Genomic DNA, 25,028 nt, shown 5'->3' with positions numbered 1-25,028 from the left:
TCCAAATTGCTACATAAATCTTTTCTAGTAAAACAAAAAAAAAATACTGAGAGGATGATCTGTGCAGCATTTAGTAATTTGAACTGCCTCAAAATTTTTATAATTTGATAGATGTTCTTCAGACTTTAAGTGTTAGCTATAAATACAGAAATTGTGCTTTCTGAAATCAGCCAAACAGTTTCTATTATTAATAGACAAAAAACTTTGTTAGAAAATTGTGGAATGAGATTTATGTTGTGTAGGAAGATGGCAAAAAAGTTACTATATACTATGTTTCTGATTCTAATAATCTAGAAAAAAGCAAGGGTTGATTCAAAAGTAATAATGTTTTGTATTTAAACTGAGATTATTAATGTTTTTATATCTGGGGGGGGATTTTGCCTAATTTGAGCTACCCAAGTATTCATTTTCTAAGATTTAGGAAAATGACACCAAGCTTCATTCAGAGTCAGTGAAGAGAAATGAGCATTTCCAGGGGATGATAAAGGGGGATAGAAGATTTATTTAGAATGAAATGAATCACCATCTGGAAGTGCCAGACTCTCTCTGCACTGGTCATAAAGACTAGATTCACATGCTTCAAACTTAGCTGTTAAAATTACCTAAGATTATTTCTACCCTTTAGTTTTTTCTTGATTTTCTTGGCGGAATTCTTGGAAGAGCCTTGCAGATTTTTCGAACCCTGAAGAAGCCATTGCCATGGGAAACTTGCCTTTCACTAATTTTTGTGAGTTTTTTTTTTTTTTTTCTGTATAAGCTCAGGACTGCAGTGGACAGTATTCTGGGAACATCAGATGTTGGAATTGCCTTGAATAAAAATGAGATGACAACACTATACATCAGTGTGACACAAAACTTGCTTACCGTAGCTTCTGGTTTCTATGGCTTATAGATTTGATTAATATACCAGCCTACCTTCAGCTCTATGTGGAGAGGCTGTCATGCAGTTCACAGATTACTTAAGAAATATGTTCAGTTCTACACAGGGCTCTGTCAAAATGAATCAGCATGATTTTTTGTTTGTTTTCTCTTTTTTGCCACTCTTGTAAAACAGCTTTTACAAGAGACTGGATATTTGCTTTCTATAGAGCCCTTTTTCAGTTTTCTACATGTTCTGTGTCTACTTTGATTCAGATGGAGCTACTTCTGAAATTGTGGTGTTTTCTTGATGAGAATAACAAGTCAGCTGAGCAGCATATGTTTTTTCAAATTGCCACTTATTTCTTTCTTTTACTGCAAAGAAAAGTTTGTTAGCACTTTTGAAGGATAACTAAATGTGTGTCATGTTACAGAATGAGGGAATTGGAGCCACTGTATGTGGAAGAGTGGAGAAGGTCAAACAGAGGTTGCCTTATCAATTTTTCTTTGAGGTTGTAGTCTGGAATAAAATCTTCATTTGCTTTTCTAAGACAAGCCAGAGACCTGAGCTTCAGCAAAATACAAAGGGCCAGCCTTCTAGGGTAACAGCTTGCCATCCCTTCTTCCAGTTGGTATAGTTAGTCTTGTATTTCCAGCTGTGCTGAAACATTGGAATTTAAATCCTAAGCATAGCACCGGATTTGGGAGTTTGTTACATTTGTACACCAAAATGCTATGTGTTTTTCTTTAAGAAAAAAAGCCCTTAGGAAATTGTGTAGAAAGACTGCATTAAAAATGCAGAGTTAAATTGCAAGATTTGACACTTGAAAATTAGGGTTTTCAGTTTTTCTGTTCAGCATCTCCTGAAGGACCTCTTCTTTCAAAATGAGCTAAGGAACACAGTAGTCAGCTCCATACCCTAAAAGACTCATATAAAGAATAATAAACATATGTATTTTTATGAATTCTTTTTTAAGCAACAAACAGTATTTTGGGCAAACTTTTCCATATGGCATGCTGTGATATTTTTTTTTTTTTTTATTTGTCTCAGTGTATTGCAATGAGACAAGGCGGTTGAGTTAGTGAGTATGTGTGCCTTGTGATAGCTCTAGCAAGCTAAGTGATTTCCAATTAAAAGATTCTTTTTCTTTTTTCCCCCTCTGGGAGCAAAATGAAATGTTACTGCATGACTTCATTAGTAGGCATTTACAGTGTTGGCAGGTGATTATATAACCTCAAGATTTTCTTGTACAAAATGCTTTGGTTTTCTAGTCAGAACAACTGCTTCTTCCTTATTTTTCATTTCACTGCATTCATAGTCACAGGACTTTGATCTTTCTCAAAAAGAGGCAGAGTTCCCATGAAATCTGGATGAACAAAATTATATCAATTAACTATAATAGATTTTAAAATGTCAATAATATTCTATTTTTTTCCACAATGAGCATGTTCAAATCTCAGAAGAATCTTTCTTCTCTGAAATGAACTAGTAGATATTAATTTTACATACAGACTTTGTGCTTATAACTGTCACAGTTGATTCTTAAGCAGTTTATTTTCAGGGTTTTTCTGTGTCATCTTTCCTCCCTGTCAACAGAGAATTTCTTTGTGTGTACACAACATTGCTGATTGATTGTATTTTGCAATATATTGCATTGTTTCTTGATAAGGTTAGAGAATTTTTATAAACAAATCCCTGAGGTATGAAAGACTGTATGATGCAAATAGCTTTTGAGGTCTTGTTACATGAATCATAAAAAGGAAAAGGCTCTCCCTAACATGTCTTAGGGATAGATCTAAGAACGTAGTTCTGAGAAATCAGAATTACCTGCTGCTTTTGCAGTATAATGTGATTTTGGTTTTTGGTATTTTACCATTGATGTGTGTGTACCAAACAAACGGTATTATCCTTGCTATTGTATCCTGGAAGTGATGCTACTTAGAAATTGTCTTTCCAGGTAACATTTAAATATGTTAGCTCTTTCCATTGGACCAAATCAACTCTATTGTTCTAGTAACATCTAGTCATTACTGAGACTTTTGTGCCGAAAGAGGCTCTTACCCTCACTTTTAGCTTCCTGTGTAGGTTGAGAAATACTTCCTCTTCTTACATGTCTAAACTTTTCCTGGGATCATTTTAATTTCATTTTCTCAGTTGGAAATTATGATATATTTGAGAAACTATTTTATCCGTATTAATTGCCTAACAGCTTTGGTAGATCGGAGTCATATAGATTCACTGTATCATCTAACGTAATTTCTGAACGAATTTTTTTTTTTTCATTTTTTCCCAAGCATATAGAATCATAGCTTTTGTTAAATGCTGTAGACACCTTTTTTTTTTTTTTTTTTTTTTTTTAATAATTACTGCAGGTTCTTTAACTCAAATCATTCAAAGTATACCCTTCATAAGGATGTTACCTGCTTGTAATGATTTCCTAGCAGGTACCTTGAAGTGAATTCCCATATGCCTCTTGTCTACCTGCAGCTTGCGCCCAAAAGCAGTGTTTTAATGAATTTGAATCCTGAAGTTCTAAGTTAGACCAATCTTTGTGAACAAGATAACAAAAACAAGGAAATGCACTTGAGCAACGGATTCTGCTTCAGTTGGTGGAACTGGTTGGCTCTGTTGTTTTAATTATGTCTCCTTCTTGTATATAAGCTCTTGTAAGTAGAATTCACAAATGTAGATCAATGTTTGGAATGGATTTTGGTTTTGTTGAGTTTTGAGCAACTCAGGCAAGTAAGGCAGTGCAAAATGCACTCTTTGTAAATATGATTTGTAAATATAAAGGCAACAGAAATCTACTGTGGAGGAAAAGCCTCCAAATGAAAATAATTAATTATTGTAAATCAAACAATGTTATCCTAATTAATACTACTGAAACTTTTGTTTATATTTTTTCATTATGTAATACATATAGTTGATCGCCATTAGAATATGTTAATAACCCATAGTTGTCCTTTATTGGACTCCTTGGTACCAGAGAGACATGGACATACGGGAGAGCGTCCAGCGAAGGGCCACAAAGATGATGAAGGGACTGGACCTTCTCTCCTGTGAGGAAAGGCTGAGAGAGCTGGGACTGTTTAGCCTGGAGCAGGGAAGGCTTGGGGAATCTTATCAATGTATAGAAATATCTGAAGAGAGGGTGCATAGAGGACAGAGCCAGGCTCTTTTCAGTCGTGCCCAGTGACAGGACAAGTGGGCACAAATGGAAACTCTCGAGGTGTCTTCTGAATGTCAAGAAACACTTTTTTCCACTGTGAGGGTGACCAAGCACTGGCACCCATTGCCCAGGGAGGTTGTGGAGGCTCCACCCACAGAGATATTCAGAAAACATCTAGACACAGTCCTGGGCAACTGGCTCTGCTTGAGCAGGGAATTGGACAAGATGACCTCCAGGGGTCCCTTCCAACCTCAGCTGTTCTGTGATTCACGGTTGAACTAAACCAATAAAGATGGTATTCCTAGAACATTTTAGTTAAACTGAAGCTCTGCTCTTGTGTTAAGGTACTAAAAATGTAGGTGTAACTGATGTAGTATGGATATGATCTGTGGCTGAAATGACCATGTCTCCCCTTTCCCCATCCATATTCTTTTTGTGAAACCTACCCTTTTAGGATTGACCAAGGACTCGGGAAGTGCAAAAATCTAGTAGATTCTGAGCCAATGCTATTTTTCACCAGCTCCTGAACACATATCTTGTACGGACTTGTTTGTGACAGTACAGGCTGAAATCCAACATTCTTTTAAGTGTAGTAGGATAATACTATAGGAATAGTATGTGTTGCATCCAAACTATGCGGACTATCCTAATGGGTTTGGAAAATTCGTGTATTACTTGTAAGGATTCAAGAGGGCCAAGAAAAGCAAGCCTATTTGTGAACCTGACTCTTAGTACAAAAATCCTCCGTTAGTTCTCAAGTTAGAAAGCTAGTCTGTTACTTGTTCAGAAGCAGTCATACCTATTCATGTATGGCTTGAGACTAGAGAAGGACCGTAGGTGGAACTACTGTTTGTTTGGAAAGCTGGCACATCCATGATACACTGATCCACATACAACAGGTAAACTACAGGATGCAGGTGTACAATTGTAGAGATGCCAGGTGAATATCCCAGAGGTGGCAAACCATGTACCCTGTTATGATTCCTTGCATCCTTGCCTTCTTATCTTTGTTCTCACTGATGATAACGTGTATGAAAATTGAAACATTTTCCATGAAAATCCAAGCAATCTTTCTTCAGCCATCATGATTTATGCACAACTGGTAGTATCATAGCTATGTGGCCTCTCCGTTTACTTGTACATCCTTGCCATCTTCTTATTCTTAACATTCTTCCCCACAGTCTGAGAAGCCTCAAGACTTTTGACCAATTCATTTCTTGTCTTTGCCGCACTAATTCATTATTGTCCTGTGCTGTTCTCCATTATTAATGCCCTAACTCAGAAACAGCTCCCAGTCACCCTACAAAACTTGAGAATACTATACCCTGTTCTTATTTACCATCACACCAGCAGTTTTCTGTCTAAGAACTTTGATAAAGATGTCTCTTTTAAATATGCTTAATACTGAGATAAAACTATTTTCTCCCCTTCTTAACACTCTTTTTAATCTCTCTTGGGGTTTTTTAATGCATTCTTCCTATCTAAGAATACTAACTGCAAACTTGGGAAGGATATAGTCTTAGTATTGGTTCCAGGATTGCAGTTACTGACCTCGTAGTGTTCACTACCATACAGTGATGCTGTAAGAAATCTAAGGAATATTTCAGCATGCTGTCTAACTGTTTAGCACTGTATTTTAATTCTTCTGCATTTGAAATCAGCCAAATGTGGGCCGATACACATGGTTCTGGGTGACGCCAACAATGCAGAAGATATTGAAGATTCACAGTAGTGTCTGGTGTTGTGAACATGTTGCTTATACACCGGCTGTTGAGAAATGAGAACTCAGTGCTGCTTGCTTCTCATTGGGGAAGAAAAAACTTGCCTAAATTAAGAGGAGTGGAAAAATAAGGTTTTTTGGAAAAATTGTCCTGCTAGCATAATATAAAGGTTTAAATACAAATTAGAGGTTTTTTACTAATTATTCAGTAATCCAGTTACAGTTGAATGTCAAAAAAAAGCACATTCCTTCCTTTCTTAAAATACTGTTTGATATAGGCATTGTCAATAGTTTTACTAAGTTTAATTAAATTGTTGGAAGTAATGTAGCATGGGCAGTTGTGAGGTGGCTTGTTGTATAAAAGCCTTTCTAATATTTATGTGAACAAACTTTTATATTTCTAAAGTATACACAAAAATGGTTTGCAAACGTTTTAAAGCTTTCTAAATAAATATTTTAATATTCTTTCAAAGTAGACAAAGTAAGGGAGTGTATCTGGGTTATTTTACTTTGTTCATCTTTATCTTTGCAATTAATGTTTTTTTTATTCTGTGAGACTCTGAAGTGATTTTCCTTTGCTGCAAACAGAATTCCCACAGCTCAGCAATGTGGGTGCTATCAAAAACATTTACAAGAGTCTTCTCTTTTCTGAATTCTATTTTCAAATTCCCAGCAGTTGTTATGCTGTCAGAGTAAATACGTTTCTTTTGCAATTCTTATAGTATGTAAGTGAATTAATTGCAATTCTGCCACTGCTGGATGGTAGACAATATGGCATCTTATACTCTGAGTTATCCTCTTGATTATTTTTTTTTTTCTTTTTTGAAGTCCCTGTATGGTGAGTAAGTGCACCATGTGTAAGTATGGCAGAATCATCTCTGCAGTTAGTGAGATAGGTCATAGGAGACTATGTCTCATTGTCTCTAATTAAATTGGTGTTACAACAACATGTGGTGTTGGGCTATTATTCAGTTGATGCATTTTCTCATTTTAAAAGCAGGACAGAAAGGAGTCATTGCAGCCACACTGCTGTAATTGCCAGTTTTCTTTGCCGTCATCTTTGCTTGCTCCAGGCTACCTCAGTTCAATTTTGCAGTGCTGCTATAGCAAGTGTTCTGAAGCTGGGCTGGGCTCAGCTGCAATTTCTGTCTTGCTAAGTGTTTGCCCATGGAAAGCCAATTTCTTGGGGCAGGCTTGTGGTAGAGAAGTGTTTCATACCCGTTTTCTTCTGTATAGTCTGGTGAAGAAGTCTTATATTTTAGAACATTGTTGGATGCAGTAGACACTATTCTATATTTTGCAGTCTCCATCAGTATCTTCCTACACAACCTCAGGAGAAATTAAAGCTATTATTCTGTAGGTGTAGTGAAGCTGAAAACACCTTCTGCTCCAACCACCTGAGTGAATTATTTGGGCAGCATGTCACTTTTAGCTTCAGTGAGTAGGACCCACATACTGTTTTAATAACATGAGAAGTATCCAGAGAAAGAGGCAAGACTGCTGAAGAGCTAAAAAGATGATCCGTATGTTGCACTTGTACACATAGCAGATGTTAGGATGTTTTAAAACTATTGAAATAGCTGTTTTTCTTTTGGATGCTCCCTCAAGAGTTTCTTGCATTCCCCTTCATTTGATAAGAAGCCCATCACAATGCACACTAATTTTGCCTTTTGTGTTGCACATCACGCTCGTTGGAAATTTTAGAGGAAATATCTTTCTTTAAACAAATTCTTCACTTGCTTCATTGTCAACAGTGCCATTTTTTTACACCCTGTTAACAACTTCATTTTAGTAGACTGAAATGTGATATCGGCTAGTTGCTTTCACATCACTGTAGGCCTTCATCTAGTAAAAGGTTGGGTTTAAGCAGTGGAACCTCTACATTAGACTGTCCTGAACATCTTTGTAAAATGCTGCTGGTTGCTTATCTTTGGCAGGAGTTAATCTGCCTAAGTCAACCTGCTTTCAAACTTAAGACATCTAAAACCTCTCTAAGTCCCAATCTACTCTTACTGGATGACCGAATGTGCAAGTGCTGAATTAAACTCAGTCACCTCTTTTCCAGGTTGGAGATTTCTGACTTATCAGATGCTACTCAAATGGAAGCTGTTCCATATTCTTGATGATGCTTTTTGCCTTTCTCTGAAGCTTTTACAGCTGTAGTATATCTTTTGTTAGATGAGGGTAAGAGAATTGTGTGCAGCAGTAGGCAAAGCATAGATTTCTGCATGGGCATAGGGTTATTTTGTTTTGTTCTCTCTTGCCTAATGATTTCTGAGATTGGATTACTTTTTTTTTTTTGCTATTGCTGAGCACTGGGATTACTTTTTCATGAAACTCTCATATGCTGATTTTATAGCTGCTGTTTTATAAACGAACCGCTCATCTCATACAGTCCTTTTACAGTTTATCACATTTTGCCCATATCCTTACTACCTTGCACAGCTTTGTCTCAACGGACTTTCTAGCCGCGCTGCTCTCACCCTTGTCCCCATCTTCTGTGGGTACGTTAAACAACCCAAACTGAGATGCTCCACTGGAATCATCATTCCCCATGAAAACTGGCATGCTCTTTTCTTGTTCCCTGTTTTGTCTTCAGTCACTTACTTGTCCAGGCAAAGGTCTCTTCTCTTTTCTTTCTTGCCTAGTTTGCCTTCAAGGCCTTTGAAGGCCTTTGTGAAAAGCTTTTTGTGAATCCACTTTATGGAAAAGTAATGGCTAAAGCCCAGCATAACATCTTCACCAGTAGGCTGCAGCTATTAGTTTTATATGTATAAAAACCATTTTAGGTTTGTGTGTGTATGTGTGCAAAAGTAAAATTACCAATTACCTTCTGCTTAGACATATTGTAGCATTCTCAGCTACTGACAAAATAAGAGCCTGGCCTTCCAAGGTTATAGGGTACCAGCTGTACAAGTAGGCAACAAATGTACATAAAGCCCATTTGAAATCAAAATTACTGAATATTAGGAGACGTTATGAAATATCTATCTGCATTTTCAGAAGCTGTCATACCTGGCACTTAAGGATCTACCTTGCCAGAGTTAGATTTCAACCTAGAAGGGGTAGGTGTCCAACCTATAGAATTTATGGGGATAATTAAATCGACAGCGTCGTGGTCTGTTAGTTTGATGGGGGTTTGTTGGAGATGAAGGAAGAGCCAAAGGATAAATGAGCACAGTCAAATGTAGACTGCTAAAAATAAAATGAAGAGATGATTTTGTAGAGGCATTTGTTCCAGAGGAGATAGCTGTTGGAGAGCAGAGCTCAGCTGATGATGAAGGCTACTGTGACAAATGACTGTAATATTAACACAAGCTTGGTTAGTCAAGTCATTCTTCTTTTATTTAGCAAATTCTTAGTGTTCATTACTTTCGTAGGGTTTATCAGTAAAAGGATGTGGAAAACCAAAGAAAAATGGTCAGTGAGCTGGTTTTATTCTTTGGCCTTTGTATAAAATAATTTAATATGTCAGTGGGAATTAAGGGTATTTCTTTAGCAAAATTATGCTATAATTTTAATGGAAAGCAGAATTTATAATCATAATGGAAAATAGGATTGTTTTAAAAGATATGAAGGGTATCTAGTTCAAACCCTCATAAAATGGGCAAGATATGAAAGGTATCTAATAGAAACCTTCATAAAATGAACCATTTCAAATTTCAGCATTAGGCTTCTCACATAGCAAGTATGCTTTTGCAGTTACACTGCAGAATAGAAGATAATTGTTGTAGTTTACTATTGGTTGGAACGTTTGGATGTCAATGTCTAATGAAATTTAGATCACATTATAAATAACTTCTTAAGGAGCTAATTATAATACTAACTAAGATTATCTTACTCCAGTTCTGTTAGATTGAGCCTTGCTGTACAACCGTTTAGTTACGGCTGGTATGCGCTGAGGTGGGAAACTTGTCTCGACGGTAGTGCATGAAGTATACTTTTAAAAATAAGCCCCTTAAAGGTGTCAAAGTTTTGATCATGGTTTTTCTGCAAAAAGAAATCACAAGAAGCTCTGCCTCCCTGAATGAAATGTATTGTGGTAGTTAAAGTGCTAGTTCAAGAGCTAACTGACTTTTATTCCAGTTTTATTTTGGGCTTGCTTTTGATATCACTTGCTGAAATCATCAAAGGACACGAACAATAGGCTTATGCATTCATTGGAAAGCATTAAACCATTAAATTAAAGCATCAAATTTAAGCCAGAATTTGCAAATGTGACTCATACTTTTCTGTGCTTGACTGGAGATGCTGGAAAAAAGTCTGGTTTTAGTTATGCTGCTCCCTTTATATTCCAAAAGGCAGACCTGCTTAAGAGTGACTGTTGTTAGAACAGACTGTACATTACTGGATATTTCTGCAGCGCTTTGCATAGCGCTGTCCTTACAATTCAGTCTTCTTGCTTTCTGCCATAATGAAAACAATTTTGGTATTCAGGACCACCTACAATGACTCATTTATTTTGAAATACTGTAACTAATAAGGTTACTGTAGCTGTAGTAGTTCACTGTTAATTTTTTTTTTTTATTCTGATATGGGGTTGCACATGAAAATTGTAGCATTATTTTGTTTCTACAGCACAACCTAGACTACTTTTGAATACAGGTCTTTTTAGTGATGATGCAGCAACTCGTTAGAAGTAGTATGCTACAATCTGTCCTTCTTCCTTGTGTCTTAAATTATGTTTGTGCATCTAAGCAGAAGTGTGGAGAAGACACATTACACTGACTATTAAACTCTGACTGTCAAAACATGAATTAGGTTTAATGCAGGTTCAGCCAACAATGTAACTTGCTAGCAACAAATGCTTATATTGTTGTTTATTTTGACTGGGAGTGAACACCCTGTGCCTTGTTACAACCAAGAAAATTAATTTGTTCTTGCTGGGTTACTCCCTAAAAAAATGTGCGCTATACAAACAGGAAAAAAAATCACATCCTCAGGCCCTCTAAACAGTAGAGTAGCTCTTTACTTCAATTTTCATTACTTATTTCTAAAGATACAAGAATTGTATTAACAGTGCAATGCAACAAGTGCATTGCATATATCATTGATTTGGTAAGCGCTAAGGGGCTTTGTCATCATGTATCACTGACACTGGGATGTACTAAAAGAAACACCAAAGGTTCAGTGGAATTTGCTTTGCTAACAGTAATATGCGAGACTTCAGTTCTATGCATAAAATTGTATATTTTGCTGCTCAGTTTTTCTTTTATTTCTTGTCATTCCTTTAACTATGTATTCCCTTAAACTATGAGTAATAGCTGACCTTTTCGTTTTACAGGATTCACTTTAGTTGCACGGCAAATGCTTAAAAAAGTATTTAGGTAGATTTCATTGAGCAGGTGAATTACGGCAGGCTCAGTTATCAGTGACTGACGTTATATGACATTTTCTCTGGGAATTTATATAGCACTTTTTCAGAAGAATCATGTAATGATTCTCTTAATCATATTTCATGCAGTTAGTATTGATGGATATGTTTTTCAGTGTGCAAGAGACTCCAGAGGCCATGACTGATGATTGATTTAGGATAGACAGGCTTAAATTGGGAGGAAAACAAAGGAAAAAATAACATGCTAGTTATGAGAAGAACAAGCCATGGTTTTACATACAATAAGGAAACATTCACATATTAAATTGCTTATTTGGATAAGTATATGTTATATATCTAGAACATGGTTGATATTTGATGTGGACATTGTCATCTGTCATAGTATTTTGATTGCTGTTAATACATTCTGAGTATTTTTTCGTTGTGATATGTGAACACAGAAAAGAAGAAATAATATTGCTTATATAATGAGGGATTAGAACATGGAAGTTAAGAACACCTAAAGGTTAATTCAGGAGTAGTACAACAAAGGGGATTAAGTAGATTATGACTTATTTAATATTACTGTACGCGAACAGTGAGGTGCTATTTTTAGTACAAACTACAAAGGAGTATATTTTGGCCTGAAAGAGTTTATAGTCCAAATAGGTAAGACAGTCTCAGGACTGGATACTTGCAAGTTTGAGTGACCTATATATAGATAGGCTTAGGTCCTAAATCAGAGAGAATGCACAACTGACCTGTTCCTTTGATGCGAGTAAGATTTCTCCCAGGCTTAAAATTACACATGCGATAAAAAAAATCTTGAGGTATCACATCATAACCAGATGCGATGTTTGTATCAGAAGTGTGTGGCCAGCAGGACTAGGAAAGTGATCATCCCCCTGTGCTTGGCACTGGTGAGGCCGCACCTCGAGTACTGTGTTCAGTTTTGGGCCCCTCGCTACAAGAGCAACATTGAGGTGCTGGAGCGTGGCCAAAGAAGGGCAGTGACGCTGGTGAAGGATCTAGAGCACAAGTCATACAAGGAGCGGCTGAGGGAACTGGGGTTTTTTAGCCTGGAGAAGAGGAGGCTGAGGGGAGACCTTATCACTCTCTTACAACTACCTGAAAGGAGGCTGTAGCGAGGTGGGGGTCGGTCTCTTCTCCCAGGTAACAAGTGACAGGACAAGAGGAAATGGCCTCAAGTTGCGCCAGGGGAGGTTTAGATTGGGTATTAGGAAAAATTTCTTCACTGAAAGGGTAGTCAAGCATTGGAACAGGCTGCCCAGGGAAGTGGTTGAGTCCCCATCCATGGAGGTATTTAAAAGACGCATAGATGTGGTGCTTAGGGACATGGTTTAGTGGTGGACTTGGGAATGTTAGGTTAATGGTTGGACTTGAGGATCTTAAAGGTCTTTTCCAACCTAAAGGATTCTATGATTCTATCACTGAATTCCCTGAGCAGTGTAGAAAATTGATCCAAGATCTCTGAAGTGTTAGTTTACTTTCTTCATAGCTTTTCTGATGCATGAGATGAGAAGTACGATCAGTTTCCTGTGAAGAAAAAAGATGTGAGACAGGTGAATATAGAAGTAAGTGCATATACTGTGGGAAGTGAATTTGAATAAAACACTGCACTTAATGAAGATGCCTATCTATTTTAAAATAGTTTTAAAAAGAACTCAAGCAATATCATTGTGGAATTGTGGAGGCAGAAATTTGAGATGACAATTCTGCTCTTCTAAAACAGTAAAACAATGCTAGATAGTGTTATTTACCTTAAAAATTCAGTGCAAGAAGATAAATAGCTAAGGAGAACCTTGGTGATTACATTGATCAGTTCTTTACCAATTAGTTTGCTAGATAGACAGAATAAATGTTCACTCACTTTCAAAATTGTTGTGGGTTTTTTTCAACTCTAAGTATATATAAAGTTTTTTGTTTTCTTCAGACATGTTTCTGAATTCGGTGGAAAGAAAAATAATATTTGACCATAACATTTGACCAGAGTGCTTACAATATAGTTGATAAGTAGTGGGAGAAGTAGGAATGAGTTTTTAACACAGAGCTCTATACTTAGAGATGAGAAAGCTCACGTGCATTGAGCTTAACTCGCTGTTCATCTTGACTTCCTGGGTGCTCATCTTTTTGAGTGTGGTGCAATGAAAGGAACTACAAGAATGCTAGTTCACTCCGTGCCAACTTTCCACTCTCCCTATCTGGTGGTGATTGTGAGGAAGCGCAGCAAATGCTTATGCACTTTACAGTAGAGAATGTGTCAGATTTCTGGACAGCCACACAAGAGTAACAGCTGAAGGTAAAGGCAGGCTCTTGTATCTGAGTTGCAAAAGCTTTCAACAGCCAGTTAGAGTCAAGGATGAAAGGTGACAGCATAAGCGAGTGGGAGGTGGACTGAGTTGAGATATTTGCGTTGTGTTGTGCAAAGCAAGCCTGGCCTTGCTGAAACCTTACGAACATCATGTGAATGCAGCTTTTAATGGAGGTGATTCTAAAGTATCCCAGGACTTTATTATTGTGCTTACTATCTACTGTTAAGTCTGTGGTCGAGCAAGAATTTGTGTAGTTCAGAGCTATGCAATGGTGGGGAGGTCCGAATATTTGTTTTGTATTGTAATGGACTTGGAACTAGGGCTGCTGGTAGTTATCAAAACAATGTTTGAGAAAACAGAGGGAGGAAATTTGGAAATGTTGCTCTTTAGGCTACTGTAGATTACTGTAGTAAGCTAGGTTACTTTCTGGTTTTTGAAAGCTTTAGATTTATTTTGAAAGTTGCATTTAGAGTTGAATTAAAGAAAAATGGATAATAATGAACGTCTCTTCGCATTCTTGCTGAGGGAACTTTGAGATATTTTACGGAATTGCTATGCACTGGAGCCATGTACTTTATTCTTAGAAGAGCCAGGGTATTTCTTGAAGGCAGAAATTTAAATGGTCATTTGCTCACCTCCCATTTGGAGCATATCAGAAAAGTTGGCTAGGGGCTGATGTAGCTGAAGTGAGGGATCAGTGTAAGAAGATCAAGATAGGCAAACTGAAGGCATTTTGTGTGGATTCAGCCTCTCATAATTGGCGATCTGTAACTTTTTTTACAGACCCATTCGCCTAAGGCTCTTAAACTATAAATGACTTTATGTGAATTCAAAGAAGTAAAAGAAAACTCTGGTTCTTATATAGAGTAATCTGTCACAAGAAACAAACTTACAGGTGCAGACATTTCTCAGTTTATTATTGCTATCGTTGTTTGTAGCTTTCATTCCAGAAATACTCATCTTCAGAAGTTCTTCTCCTAAAATGAATAGGTTAAAAGGACACAATTCACTCTTAGAATCTGAGAATAGTTTGGGTTGGAAGAGACCTTTAAAGAACATCTAGTCCAACGCCCCTGCAATGAGCAGGGACATCTTGAACTAGATCAGGTTCCTCAGAGCCCTGTTCAACCTGACCTTGAATGTTTCCAGGGATAGGGCATCTACCACCTCTCTGGGCAACATGTTCCAGTGTTTCACAACCCTCATTGTAAAAAAGTTCTTCCTTATATCAAGTGTAATTCTGTCCTCTTTTAGTTTAAAACCATTACCCCTTGTCCTGTCACAACAGGGCATACTAAAAAGCGTGTTGTCATCTTTCTTATAGGCCCCCTTTAAGTACTGAAAGGCCACAATAAGGTCTCCCCAGAGCTTTCTCTTCTCCAGGCTGAACAACCCCAACTCTCAGCCTTTACTTATAGCAGAGGTGTTCCATCCCTCTGATCATTTTTGTGGCCCTCCTCTGGACCCCTCCAACAGGTCCATGTCCTTCCTGTGCTGAGGGCCCCAGAGCTGGATGCAGTACTCCAGGTGGGATCTCACCAGAGCAGAGTAGAGGGGCAGAATCACCTCCCTCGACCTGCTGGCCACGCTTCTTTTGATGCAGCCCAGGATATGGTTGGCCTTCTGGGCTGTGAGCACACGTTGCTGGCTCATGTCCAACTTTTCAGCTGCCAGTACCCCCAAGTCGTCCCTGCAGGGCTGCTCTCAATCTCTTCATCCCCTAGCCTGGATTGATACCGGGGGTTGACCCGACCCAGGTGCAAAACCCTGCACTTGGCCTTGTTGAACCTCATGACATTCACATGGGCCCACTTCTCCAGCTTGCCCAGGTCCCTCTGGATGGTGTCTTGTCCCTCAGGCATGTCAACTGCACCGCTCAGCTTGGTGTCATCTGCAGACTTGCTGAGGGTGCACTCGATCCCACTGTCTGTGTCATTGATAAAGATATTAAACAGTACTGGTCCCAATACGGACCCCTGAGGGACACCGATCTCCATCTGGTCATTGAGCTGTTGACCACTACCTTCTGGATGTGACCATCCAACCAATTCCTCATCCACCGAACAGTCCATCCATCAAATCCGTATCTCTCCAATTTAGAGAGAAGGATGTTCTGGAGGACTGTGTCAAAGGCTTTACAGAGGTCCAGATAGATGACATCGTCACTCTTGTCCACTAATGTAATCTCTCCATCATAGAAGGCCGTTAGGTTGGTCAGGCAGGACTTGCCCTTGGTGAAGCCATGCTGGCTGTCTCGCATCATCTCCCTGTCCTCCATGTGCCTCAGCATAGCTTCCAGGAGGATCTGTTGCATGATCTTCCCAGGCACAGAGGTGAGGCTGACAGGTTGGTAGTTCCCAAGGTACTCCTTTGTACCCTTTTTAAAAACGGGTGCAATGTTTCCCTTTTTCCAGTCTGGAGGGACTTCACCTGACTGCCATGACTTTGCAAATATCATGGAGAGTGGCTTGGCAAGTACATCAGCCAATTCCCTCAGGACTCTGGGATGCATCTCGTCAGGTCCCATAGACTTATGTATGTTCAGGTTCCTCAGGTGGTCACGAACCTGATCTTCTCTTAGAGTGGGAGGGACTTTGCTCCCCCAGTTGCTGTCTTGTGGTCCATCCACCAGTTGCCAGTGGTGCCAGTGAAGACTGAGGCAAAGAAGTTGTTGTGTACCTCAGCCTTCTTCTTGGCTGTTGTTACCAGTTTGCCAGTCTTGCTTTCTTTGACCTTCCTTTTCTGGCTGACATGCCTGTAGAAGCCCTTCTTATTATTCTTCACATCCCTTGCCAAGTTCAGCTCCAGCTGCGCTTTGGTCTTCCTGATCCTATCCCTACACAACCAGGCAGTGGCCCTATACTCTTCCCAGGATACCTGTCCTTGCTTCCACTGCCTGTGCATTTCCTTCTTGCCCTTTAGTTTGACCAGCAGGTCTCGACTCATCCATGCCAGTCTCTTGCCTTCCTTTCCTGATTTCTTACACATGGAGACTGAGAGCTCTTGTGCTCTATGGAGAGCGTCCTTAAAGATCTGCCAGCTCTGTTCTGCTCCCTTGTCCCTGAAGGCAGTTTCCTAGAGGGTCCTATTGACTAACTCCTTGAAGAGCTGGAATTTTGCTTTCCTAAATTTCAGGGTCCTGCCTTTGCTCTTTGCCTGACCCATATCCCTCAGGACTGCCAACTCCACCAGTGCGTGATCACTGCAGCCCAGGCTGCCTCCAATCTTGGCGTCACCGATTAGCTCACTTGTGTTGGTGGTCCAGTATTGCATCCCCTGTGGTAGGGCTGTCTCTTACCTGGCTTAAGAAGTTATCCTCAATGGATTCCAGGAGTCTTCTGGATTGGTACAGCTTGCTGTGCTACTTTCCCAGCAGATGTTGGGGTGGTTGAAGTCCCCCAGCAGGACGAAAGCCTGCGAGCACGATGCCTCCTGTAGCTGGACTAAGAAGGCTTTGTCAATAGGCTCGCCTTGATCGGGTGGCCTGTAGTAGGTACCAACCACAAGGTTCCCTTTGTTGCCTCAGTCTCTGGTTCTTACCCATAAGCTTTCAACCTGCTCATGGCTGTTCTTCAGAGACAGCTCTTCACACTCTATCCATTTCTTGATGTAGAGGGCAATGCCTTTGCCCCTCCTTCCTCGCCTGTCCTTTCCAGCCAGCCTGTAGCCATTGATAGCCACACTCCAGTCATGGGATTCATCCCACCAAGTTTCAATAATGTCAACTAGGTCATAGCTTTCTAGCAGCGCAATGGATTCCAGCTCCTTCTGTTTGTTGCCCATGCTGCGTGCATTGGTGTAGAGGCACTTCAGCTGGGCTGTCGGCCATGTCACCTTCTTAGAGAAACACCCCTTAATTCCTTTGAGGTATTTCACTGGTGCTTCCCTGTTGGCTCCTATTACCTCAGGAGCCCCTCGCTCATCTCTGTAAGACTTCAAGTGTGCTGCAGTGTAGCCAGTATGTCTCAGAGCAACAGGCTGAGGGCCCTTGCTAGCTCCCTGTCCCTCTAACTTTGGCATGTCATCCCACAGCTTGTCACGGCCAAGCCTGGTATTATCCCCCTCCCCCTTCAAATCTAGGTGAAAGCTCTATGAATGAGCCCTGCTAGCTTGTGAGTAAAGACCCTCTTCCCATTTTGAGAAGGGTGAGTCCCATCTGACACCAGCAAGCCTGGTGCCATGTAGGCCATCCCGTTATCAAAAAACCCCAAATTGTGGCTGTGAAACCAGCCACGGAGCCATGTATTATTAGACTGGGCCCGTCTGTTTCTTCTAATGTCTCTGCCTGCAACTAGGAGAGAGGAAAAAATAACCTGTGCTCCAGACTCCCTTACCAACTGTCTCAAGGCCCTGAAGTCTCTTTTGATCACCCTTGCACTACGCGTTGCAGCTTCATTACCACCCATGTGAAAGAGCAGTAATGGGTAATAGTCCAAGGGCCATACCAGGCTAGGAAGTTTCCTAGTGATGTCCTTAACCCGGGCTCCCGGGAGGCAGCAGACCTCCCTAAGAGGAGGGTCTGTCTGGCATATTGACCCTCTGTTCCCCTCAAAAGGGAGTGGCCTACAACTATAACCCGTCTTTTCTTCCTTGTGGAGGTGGTCATGACACGGGGAGGTAAGCCTTTCTGACCTTGGCGACACCTCTGGTGTAGATGGACCATCATCCACATCATCCATTGACTGGCCTTCTACATCCAGAGCCTCATACCTGTTGTACAGAGGCACCAGGGAAGGTGAGGTGGCCAAGGAGGGGGTTTGTCTGTCACCCTGAGTGTGGACTCGCCTCCATTCACTGCTTTCCTTTAGGCTACTGACTTCAGCCCGGCAGGGGGAGGATACAGGATCCCCTTGATCTTGTTTGTTTTTTTTTTTTTTTTTTCTGGTGGCTGTTCCTGTTTCTGTTTCAGGCAGGGCAGAGCATGGTTCCACCGATCTCTCTCTTTCTCAGACTCCCTGATGCTCCTTAACCTTTCTACTTCCTCTTGTAGCTCTGCCACCAAGCTGAGCAGATCCGTCCACCTGGTCACACCTCAGTCACACCTCTTATCTCTTCATCTTTCATTCTTCAGTTCATTTCACTCAACCCATTACTCTTAGGATTAAAGTGTTAATCTATTTTAGGCATCCAGACTAAGCTAAGTGTTTAGGCTTCCTCTACAGTTATGGAGTAGAAAAGAGATTTCATCCCACTAAGTTCTATAAACTGGTGTCTAAACATGCCTATTTCTATCTATTGATGACCCAGAAAACACTTTCACTTACTTTTGTTATACAGATACCTAACTTCAGACACTGTTATTACAGGCCCTGATGACAATTTCCTCTCCTTTTCTCTCAAGTTTCCAGGTATCTTACCAATTTTCCTTCTATCCAGTGTTTACCCAATGTATGATATTATTGGTTATTTGATGACTTCATTAACTTCCTTTAAACATCTCTTAAACAGGTTTTATGCAGATTTAAATTAGAATCCAGGGGTTACCTCAGTGTTCAAATTTTTTTTTTTTTTTTTAACTCCCAGCAGAAACCTTATAAAAGCTCAATAATAAGAAATCTAGCTTGTTTCCCCAGGTCATAGCAGTAAGTTATTTATAATTTTGGTCACTGTATTTTTTTCTAACAGCATAACCATTTGTTCTTTTTATATTCATTTACCTGTCTCCTGAGGCTGTGTATGTTTTAGGATTCTGTTTCTTGCCTTTAAAAGGCCACTAAGTTGCATGGAATTCACTGAAAGAGTTTACTTGTGTAAAATATCGTACAACTTGGTTAAGTTGTTTTGTGCTGATTTACTTCTTGCTATGCCTGACGTCTGTAAGATTGATATGTACAAATGAGGACAAGCTCATTACTCTCATGGATATGGATCATCTGAGTAAGTAAGAAAATGACTCAAAGGCAAGGAGCAATTTTGTACCTCACCACTGTGACAGTGAGCAATTTGTATTTTGGGGATTTTGAATATCATCTTGTGTTTCTGAGACCCCAGTGTCTGTTCTTGTAGTTGTATGTTGTGAAGGAGTGTGTACATGTTACTGCAGTGCTGCCTGAGTGATAAAATCAATGTATCTAGACATTTTTTGTCTCATTTTTACTTATTTTAACAGTAATACATTATTCTAATTTGGTGGTGTTTTACAGCCATCTTGCATTTTGCTTTTGAAAGCTAAGCAGCAGCAAAAGCTGAGCATAGAAAGTTAAACCCAGTGACTGTGCTAAACATCTTTTACTCAGGCTATTCTACCTGGTTACATCAGATCTGATTACATCTGAGCCTAGTCACCCTGTTGTTGTGTGCCATTCAGTTTTGAGCTCCTGTTGTTCTTTGTGTTCTATGTTTGTAGAAGAAACCATTTTGGAAAGGTGCCTTTGGCTGCTGAGGGCAAAGTAGCGAAACTGCATTCAAGTGTGCAGTGTATTAGATGCCCACCAACTTGCCACGTTACTTTGAAGTCGAATTTCCAAGAGTCTGAGAGTTGTTTTATGGTTTGATTATTTTTATCCAAGGATTCTGTGCTTTGTTTTCTTTTTCCTTTGGGAATAGTTCTCTAGCTCTGTTTCAGGCCAAGATTAGAAGAAGAATGGAGGGTTGATTCCTCCATTCCTCCTTTTGTTACAGCTAATAGTGTCTGCCTGCCCCACAAATGTGAGGCCGTCCTAATTTGTAGCTTCTTAAACAAGTGTGAGCTTAGGTGGAATTCCACAAATGGAATACATCCGTTTGTGACAGAATGTTGATCCCCGAATTTTGGAACAGTTGTCACAGAAAGGCAGGTGGATTGTGTTTGCTTTTCTTTTGGGGAATTGGTTTACTTAATTAAAATCTTGGCTAAAACAGCAGAATTTAAACAATCACTTTATTTCCCACAATGTTGGCTCATTGACTGATTGGATGGCAGAACAAGACCTGGATATTTAAAGGAAGTGGAAGAAAAAATGGGTCCTCTCACCAGTGGGTTTTATTATAAAAGGAATCTTTTTTAACGTATTCACAACTTGTACTGCCCACTGTCATGAAGGTCTTGGAAGAAAAATGAGGCATTTTCAAAGAAGATTTTATTTTGTCCAAGCAGAAGTATTTTAAGATAAAGTCTGAAATACTAGCATTGCTGAAGGAAATTAGTAACTAAAAATAATTAACATTTCCTGCTTAGCCAAATTTGGTAACTTTTCTGGTAAGTTTGACTTTCAATTGTGCACTTGTCCAAATATTTTATATTTCATTGCTTTTCTTGTCTGCCACTTGTACATCCACCTAAGATGTTTATCTTATTGTGTTGTTTTTAACGTACCCCAGGGAAAAATAAAGTAGGCTACTAGCCTTGCATTAAAAGCATGACTGATGGACCTATTTAAGCTCACAAAACCTCAGAGCATTTTCAGAGATGCATCTGAAATCAGAGTTTGACAGCCCAACTGTAATTCATTCTTCAGGTATTGGTGAAGTCTCAAACCAGAATTTAATGATCCACATGTTTCTACAGTTAAAACTATAATATTCAAGTACAGCAGTGTGAATTAAAGACTGAGTTTGAGCTCAATTTCTGCTTATGATTGAACAGATTTTTTTCATGCTGGATTAAAACTTAATCAGGCTGAGAAGGAAATTTGCCTGCTGGTGAAGGCAGTGTGGATCACTGAGCAGTACTAGGTTCATCTGTGTAGGAGACTACTTTCCTGGAGGCTAATCCAGTTCAGCTGAATGTGAACTGTCTGAGGACCTTATCTTTCAATTACATTCTTTGGCCTTACCCCCTGAAAAACACATGTAGTTCATACTCAGTATCAAAATCTTTCACAGAAAATGAACTCCATATAGCAGATGGCACGCAAAGCCATAGTCCTGTGGCTTACTGGCACCTACAGTTCTGATAGCCCATTGCACTATTAGACTACACCTGTACTAGTAAATAAGATGCATAAGGACTTGTTTTCTGGCCCTAAAAGCAACTGGCACAGCATGGCTTATGTCCATATGGCTAAACCTTCTCCCCTCTGCAAACGGGTTGGCTTTATCTGTGCTGTCTGTTTGGAACAGCCATGGCTTGAGTTACCTCCTGAACCATAGTCTGGGCATTGCCTGGGAAAGTGCTAGTTGGCAGGGTGTCAAAGCTGGGCTGGAGGCTGCGTTCATTAACCGCTGTGGATAATTACGGACAGCGACTGAGTTAGTGGCCTGATCCTGCTGGGTTTACTAAGGTAGGTGTAGTAATAAACCCTGTGTAAGGACCATGTTGGAATCTCTGTGATACAGTAAAATAGTCTCCTAAAGGTAAATGCTTCATGGTCTACAGATGAGATTCAGTTAAGTGTTTCTTTGTATGTGTAAGCTTAACCCATTGTGTGTGACATCCAGCCCTTGATCAGAATAGAAACTTTATTAGTAGCCACGCTGTTTTTTGATGGTTCCTGTGTACAGGTGGGTAATGTACAGATAGTTGCTGTAGCACAGAGAATACAGAGCATGCAGGATCGGGTATCACTGAGCATTTCCAGCCTTTCTGCAGGCACTCTGTGACAGAACTGAGTGTACAGAACATGTGCAAAACTACCCCTGTAAGAGTTATGTAGACAGGTGCTGCTTTGAGACTTTACTCTCTTTATTCAGGAATTGATGTGGGGAAGGTAATATTAGCCAAAAAGTTCATTTAGAAGTGAGTTTCTGAGAAGAGAAGCTTGTCTCTTCCAGACACAAACTGCAGGTCTGGTTTTGCCAGGAGCAGGTGGCTGATGGGTACCCTGCAGCTCCTGGCAAGGCCTGAAGCCTCACAATAACTATTAGAACTCATTTGATACATCTAAATGGCAATGAAATGTCCAACTCTGATTACATTTTTAATGGAATTAGAAAAGTGTCTGAACTTCTTAGAATTTTTTTTTTCTGTCTAGGTATATTTCATAGCTGTGTCTTACCACCTTTGTTTGATAAACCTTTTAAACTTTTTGATGCTTCTTTTCTGTTGCCAGTTTGGAAGAAGCCCTGATATCACTTTATTGAAATAGAAATTGCAAGAATGCAGGAGTGATCATGTGATAAATGTCACTCTTGCTTATACTGGATAATTTCCAGGCAACAGATTTCTGTCAGATTATGGCGTTTTAATGATGAAAATGCTAACACTTACTTATTCGCAGGAAACACTCGGTTTTTGAAAGAAGCCACCTGGGTCTAGGTGAATGCTATGTTCTAAACTGTTAGAGGGGGTATGGCTTATTTTTTCCTTTAAACTCAGCAGTGCTTAGTGGAGAGGTTGCACATATGAAAACCAGCATTCTTGTTGACTGCCTCAGCTTCTGCAGGTATCAGCCAAAGTAGGGGCAGAAGTAGAAGAGGGTATATTTGTAAGAAGTGCTTCTTTACTGGAGTTCTCTAAGGTGAAGTTTGGTAGCCTCTATAGAGGCATCAGGAGTTTGGCACAAAACCTGCTAGAGATAAGTGTAGACTCTCTTTAGCAATGACAGATGGTAGAACTGTTCAGTTTATTTGTTCACAGTTTACTGTCTAAAGCCTGTGAGTGGTATATTTGGTTAAAAAATGTGTGGGAGAGTGACAAAGATAAAGGTTGCTTTTCTGGAAAAGCATTGGATTGGATAATAGGACTGATAAAAGGAGGGAAGGAAGGAGTGGTAAGTAAGGATACTGCAGCGGGAGTGCAGTCTGGGAGAGAAGAGTGAGGGACAAAGACTAGGAGTCCTTAAGTTTAATAGGGATAGGAAGAAAAGATTCCTACAAGGATCCAAAGTCTGAGCAGGGTTGCTTCAGTCCAGGGAGGCACTGAAGACTGATGGTCTGAAAGTAAGACTGGATGAAAGGGACAATTGCTCTCCTCAATATTATTTTCAGTGAAGTTCCATAGCACCTTGCCTGTCTTCAGTTTAGGTTTTATGATCTGAGAAACTGGGGCAATAACAAGTAAGGAGAGGTTGTAAGGTTAGGGGACAGCATCTCCATCCTTGCTCCTCATTCAGTGACTTGAATAATTCACTGTTCACATTCCAGTCTGAGGTGCTTATTTGGAAAGGATTGTTTATAAAAGATGATGTATTAACTGTGCCTTCTTCTCATACATGTAACTGTGTATGGCTTATTGTTCTTTTCTATATATAATGATACTATACGTAAGTATTATTTCTAGTGGTGCTTGTGTAGAATTTTTTTTCCCCAGAGTCCAGTTCTTTATCTTTTTTTCTTTTTTTTATTGAATGATACCTTATTGTCTGACTGTTTCCATTGATTGCACCTGAATTACTTAATTAGGAAGTATATATACATGGACGAAAGGGATTTGATTCAGTTTTTCCAGAATAAGTTTTTGTATTTCTGTATTGCTAAAAGGACTCAGTTGCAAGATTGATTGCTATGGGGTTAGTATTGAGAAGTTGGTATAGATTTCATTCTAACTCGCAAGTCTGTTGCTATTTAGAATTCTTATCCAAGGAAAAACAAAGGCTAGTGAAGGTGGAAAAATCAATCCTGTTCTTCCTGGATTTTCACTGGGGGTTGTTTTTAACAGTTAATAACATTCCTTTTCTTTCCATAGGCAATGTTCAGTCTCTGCATGGTTGAAAGCGAAGCTGATGAAGTGAATTTGCATGGTGTCACAAGCCTTGGTTTAAAACAAGCCCTGGACTTTGCATATACTGGACAGGTACTGTACAGCTCTTCAAATTAAGACACACAAATGAAAGCAAACTGCAATAAAAACTGAAGATGACCTTTACAAAGGTACTAGAAATTATTTTTCTTGTGTACTGCCCTGTATGAGGTCTTTTGATTTAACAGATCTTACTTTGGATATGCTATTTTTTTCTCTATAGAGGGATTGTCTAATAAAAACACTGTTGATGTGCATTGTTACCAAGTAGTGAACCGTGTAGGATTCATATGCCCGATTTATGGTGGCCTGGCTATTCATAAGAACTTCATGTGAGTTGATTCTGCATGCGAAATAAATGTAAAGAAAGGAAAAATACCCTCAGTGTTTTCCTAATAATATTTATAAACTCTGATGTGTTTGACAAATTATATAATTGAGGGGAAAAATAGTCTCTTACTCTCTGGACAGAGGCATTCCAAGCATCTTTGTAAATGCTTATAGTACTCTACATCTTTATCGTAGCACTCTTTATGATAGCTGGTCATGTATCACGTTATGTTACTTCAGAAAATGCAGAATGATGCTCCTCTTCCTGCCCTGTCCCCCCCTCCCCCCACCCCCCTGCAAAAAAAACAAAAAAAAAATCTGCCATATCTGTATGCTGCGTGCTTGGACAGTGTTGCTATATGACTTCATCTCAGTTCAGAGTTCATGGGTAGTAAGCGCAGAACTTCTTAACATCCAGCTATTTTTGCTTTGGGCTCTAAAATTGTAGATAACCAAACTATTTCTGGAATTATTGCTAGAACAATTGAATTTATTGATATGTATTTGTTTATTAGTTAATTTTGCAATGTAAAGCTTAAATCCATACTACGTTATTCTGGAAGAGTTGTTATGTTGTTCAAATGGAAGGCATCTGTTTCCATACTGTGGATTGAATACATGGCCTTAATTTTTTCAAATAGAAATAAGGAAAGATTTTTTTTTTTTACCTGTTTTAAAGGAGCTATTTTTGTCACCAGCCCACACA

General features: G+C 39.5%; 1 protein-coding gene across 12 annotated transcripts in view; it reads left to right on the top strand.

Annotated features, from left to right (window-relative positions):
• Positions 1-25,028, top strand: part of KLHL32 (kelch like family member 32) — a 142,783-nt gene that overhangs the window by 36,274 nt on the left and 81,481 nt on the right. For 10 of the 12 annotated variants that reach the window (XM_087776043.1, XM_087776044.1, XM_087776035.1 and 7 more), the window contains one exon: positions 23,939-24,046. In XM_087776043.1, the coding sequence (XP_087632169.1) occupies positions 23,939-24,046 (108 nt within the window). Of the gene's footprint in view, positions 1-23,938; positions 24,124-25,028 lie in introns of those variants that run through there. The other 2 variants (XM_087776046.1, XM_087776047.1) reach the window with 2 other exon arrangements.

This window comes from Nipponia nippon, unplaced genomic scaffold, assembly GCF_047370975.1.
Source record: "Nipponia nippon isolate SJK-2023a ecotype South Korea unplaced genomic scaffold, ASM4737097v1 scaffold_4, whole genome shotgun sequence".
Classification (NCBI taxonomy): domain Eukaryota; kingdom Metazoa; phylum Chordata; class Aves; order Pelecaniformes; family Threskiornithidae; genus Nipponia; species Nipponia nippon.
The sequence above is the reverse complement of the archived record's forward strand: the minus strand, read 5'-3'. Positions and strand labels throughout refer to the sequence as shown.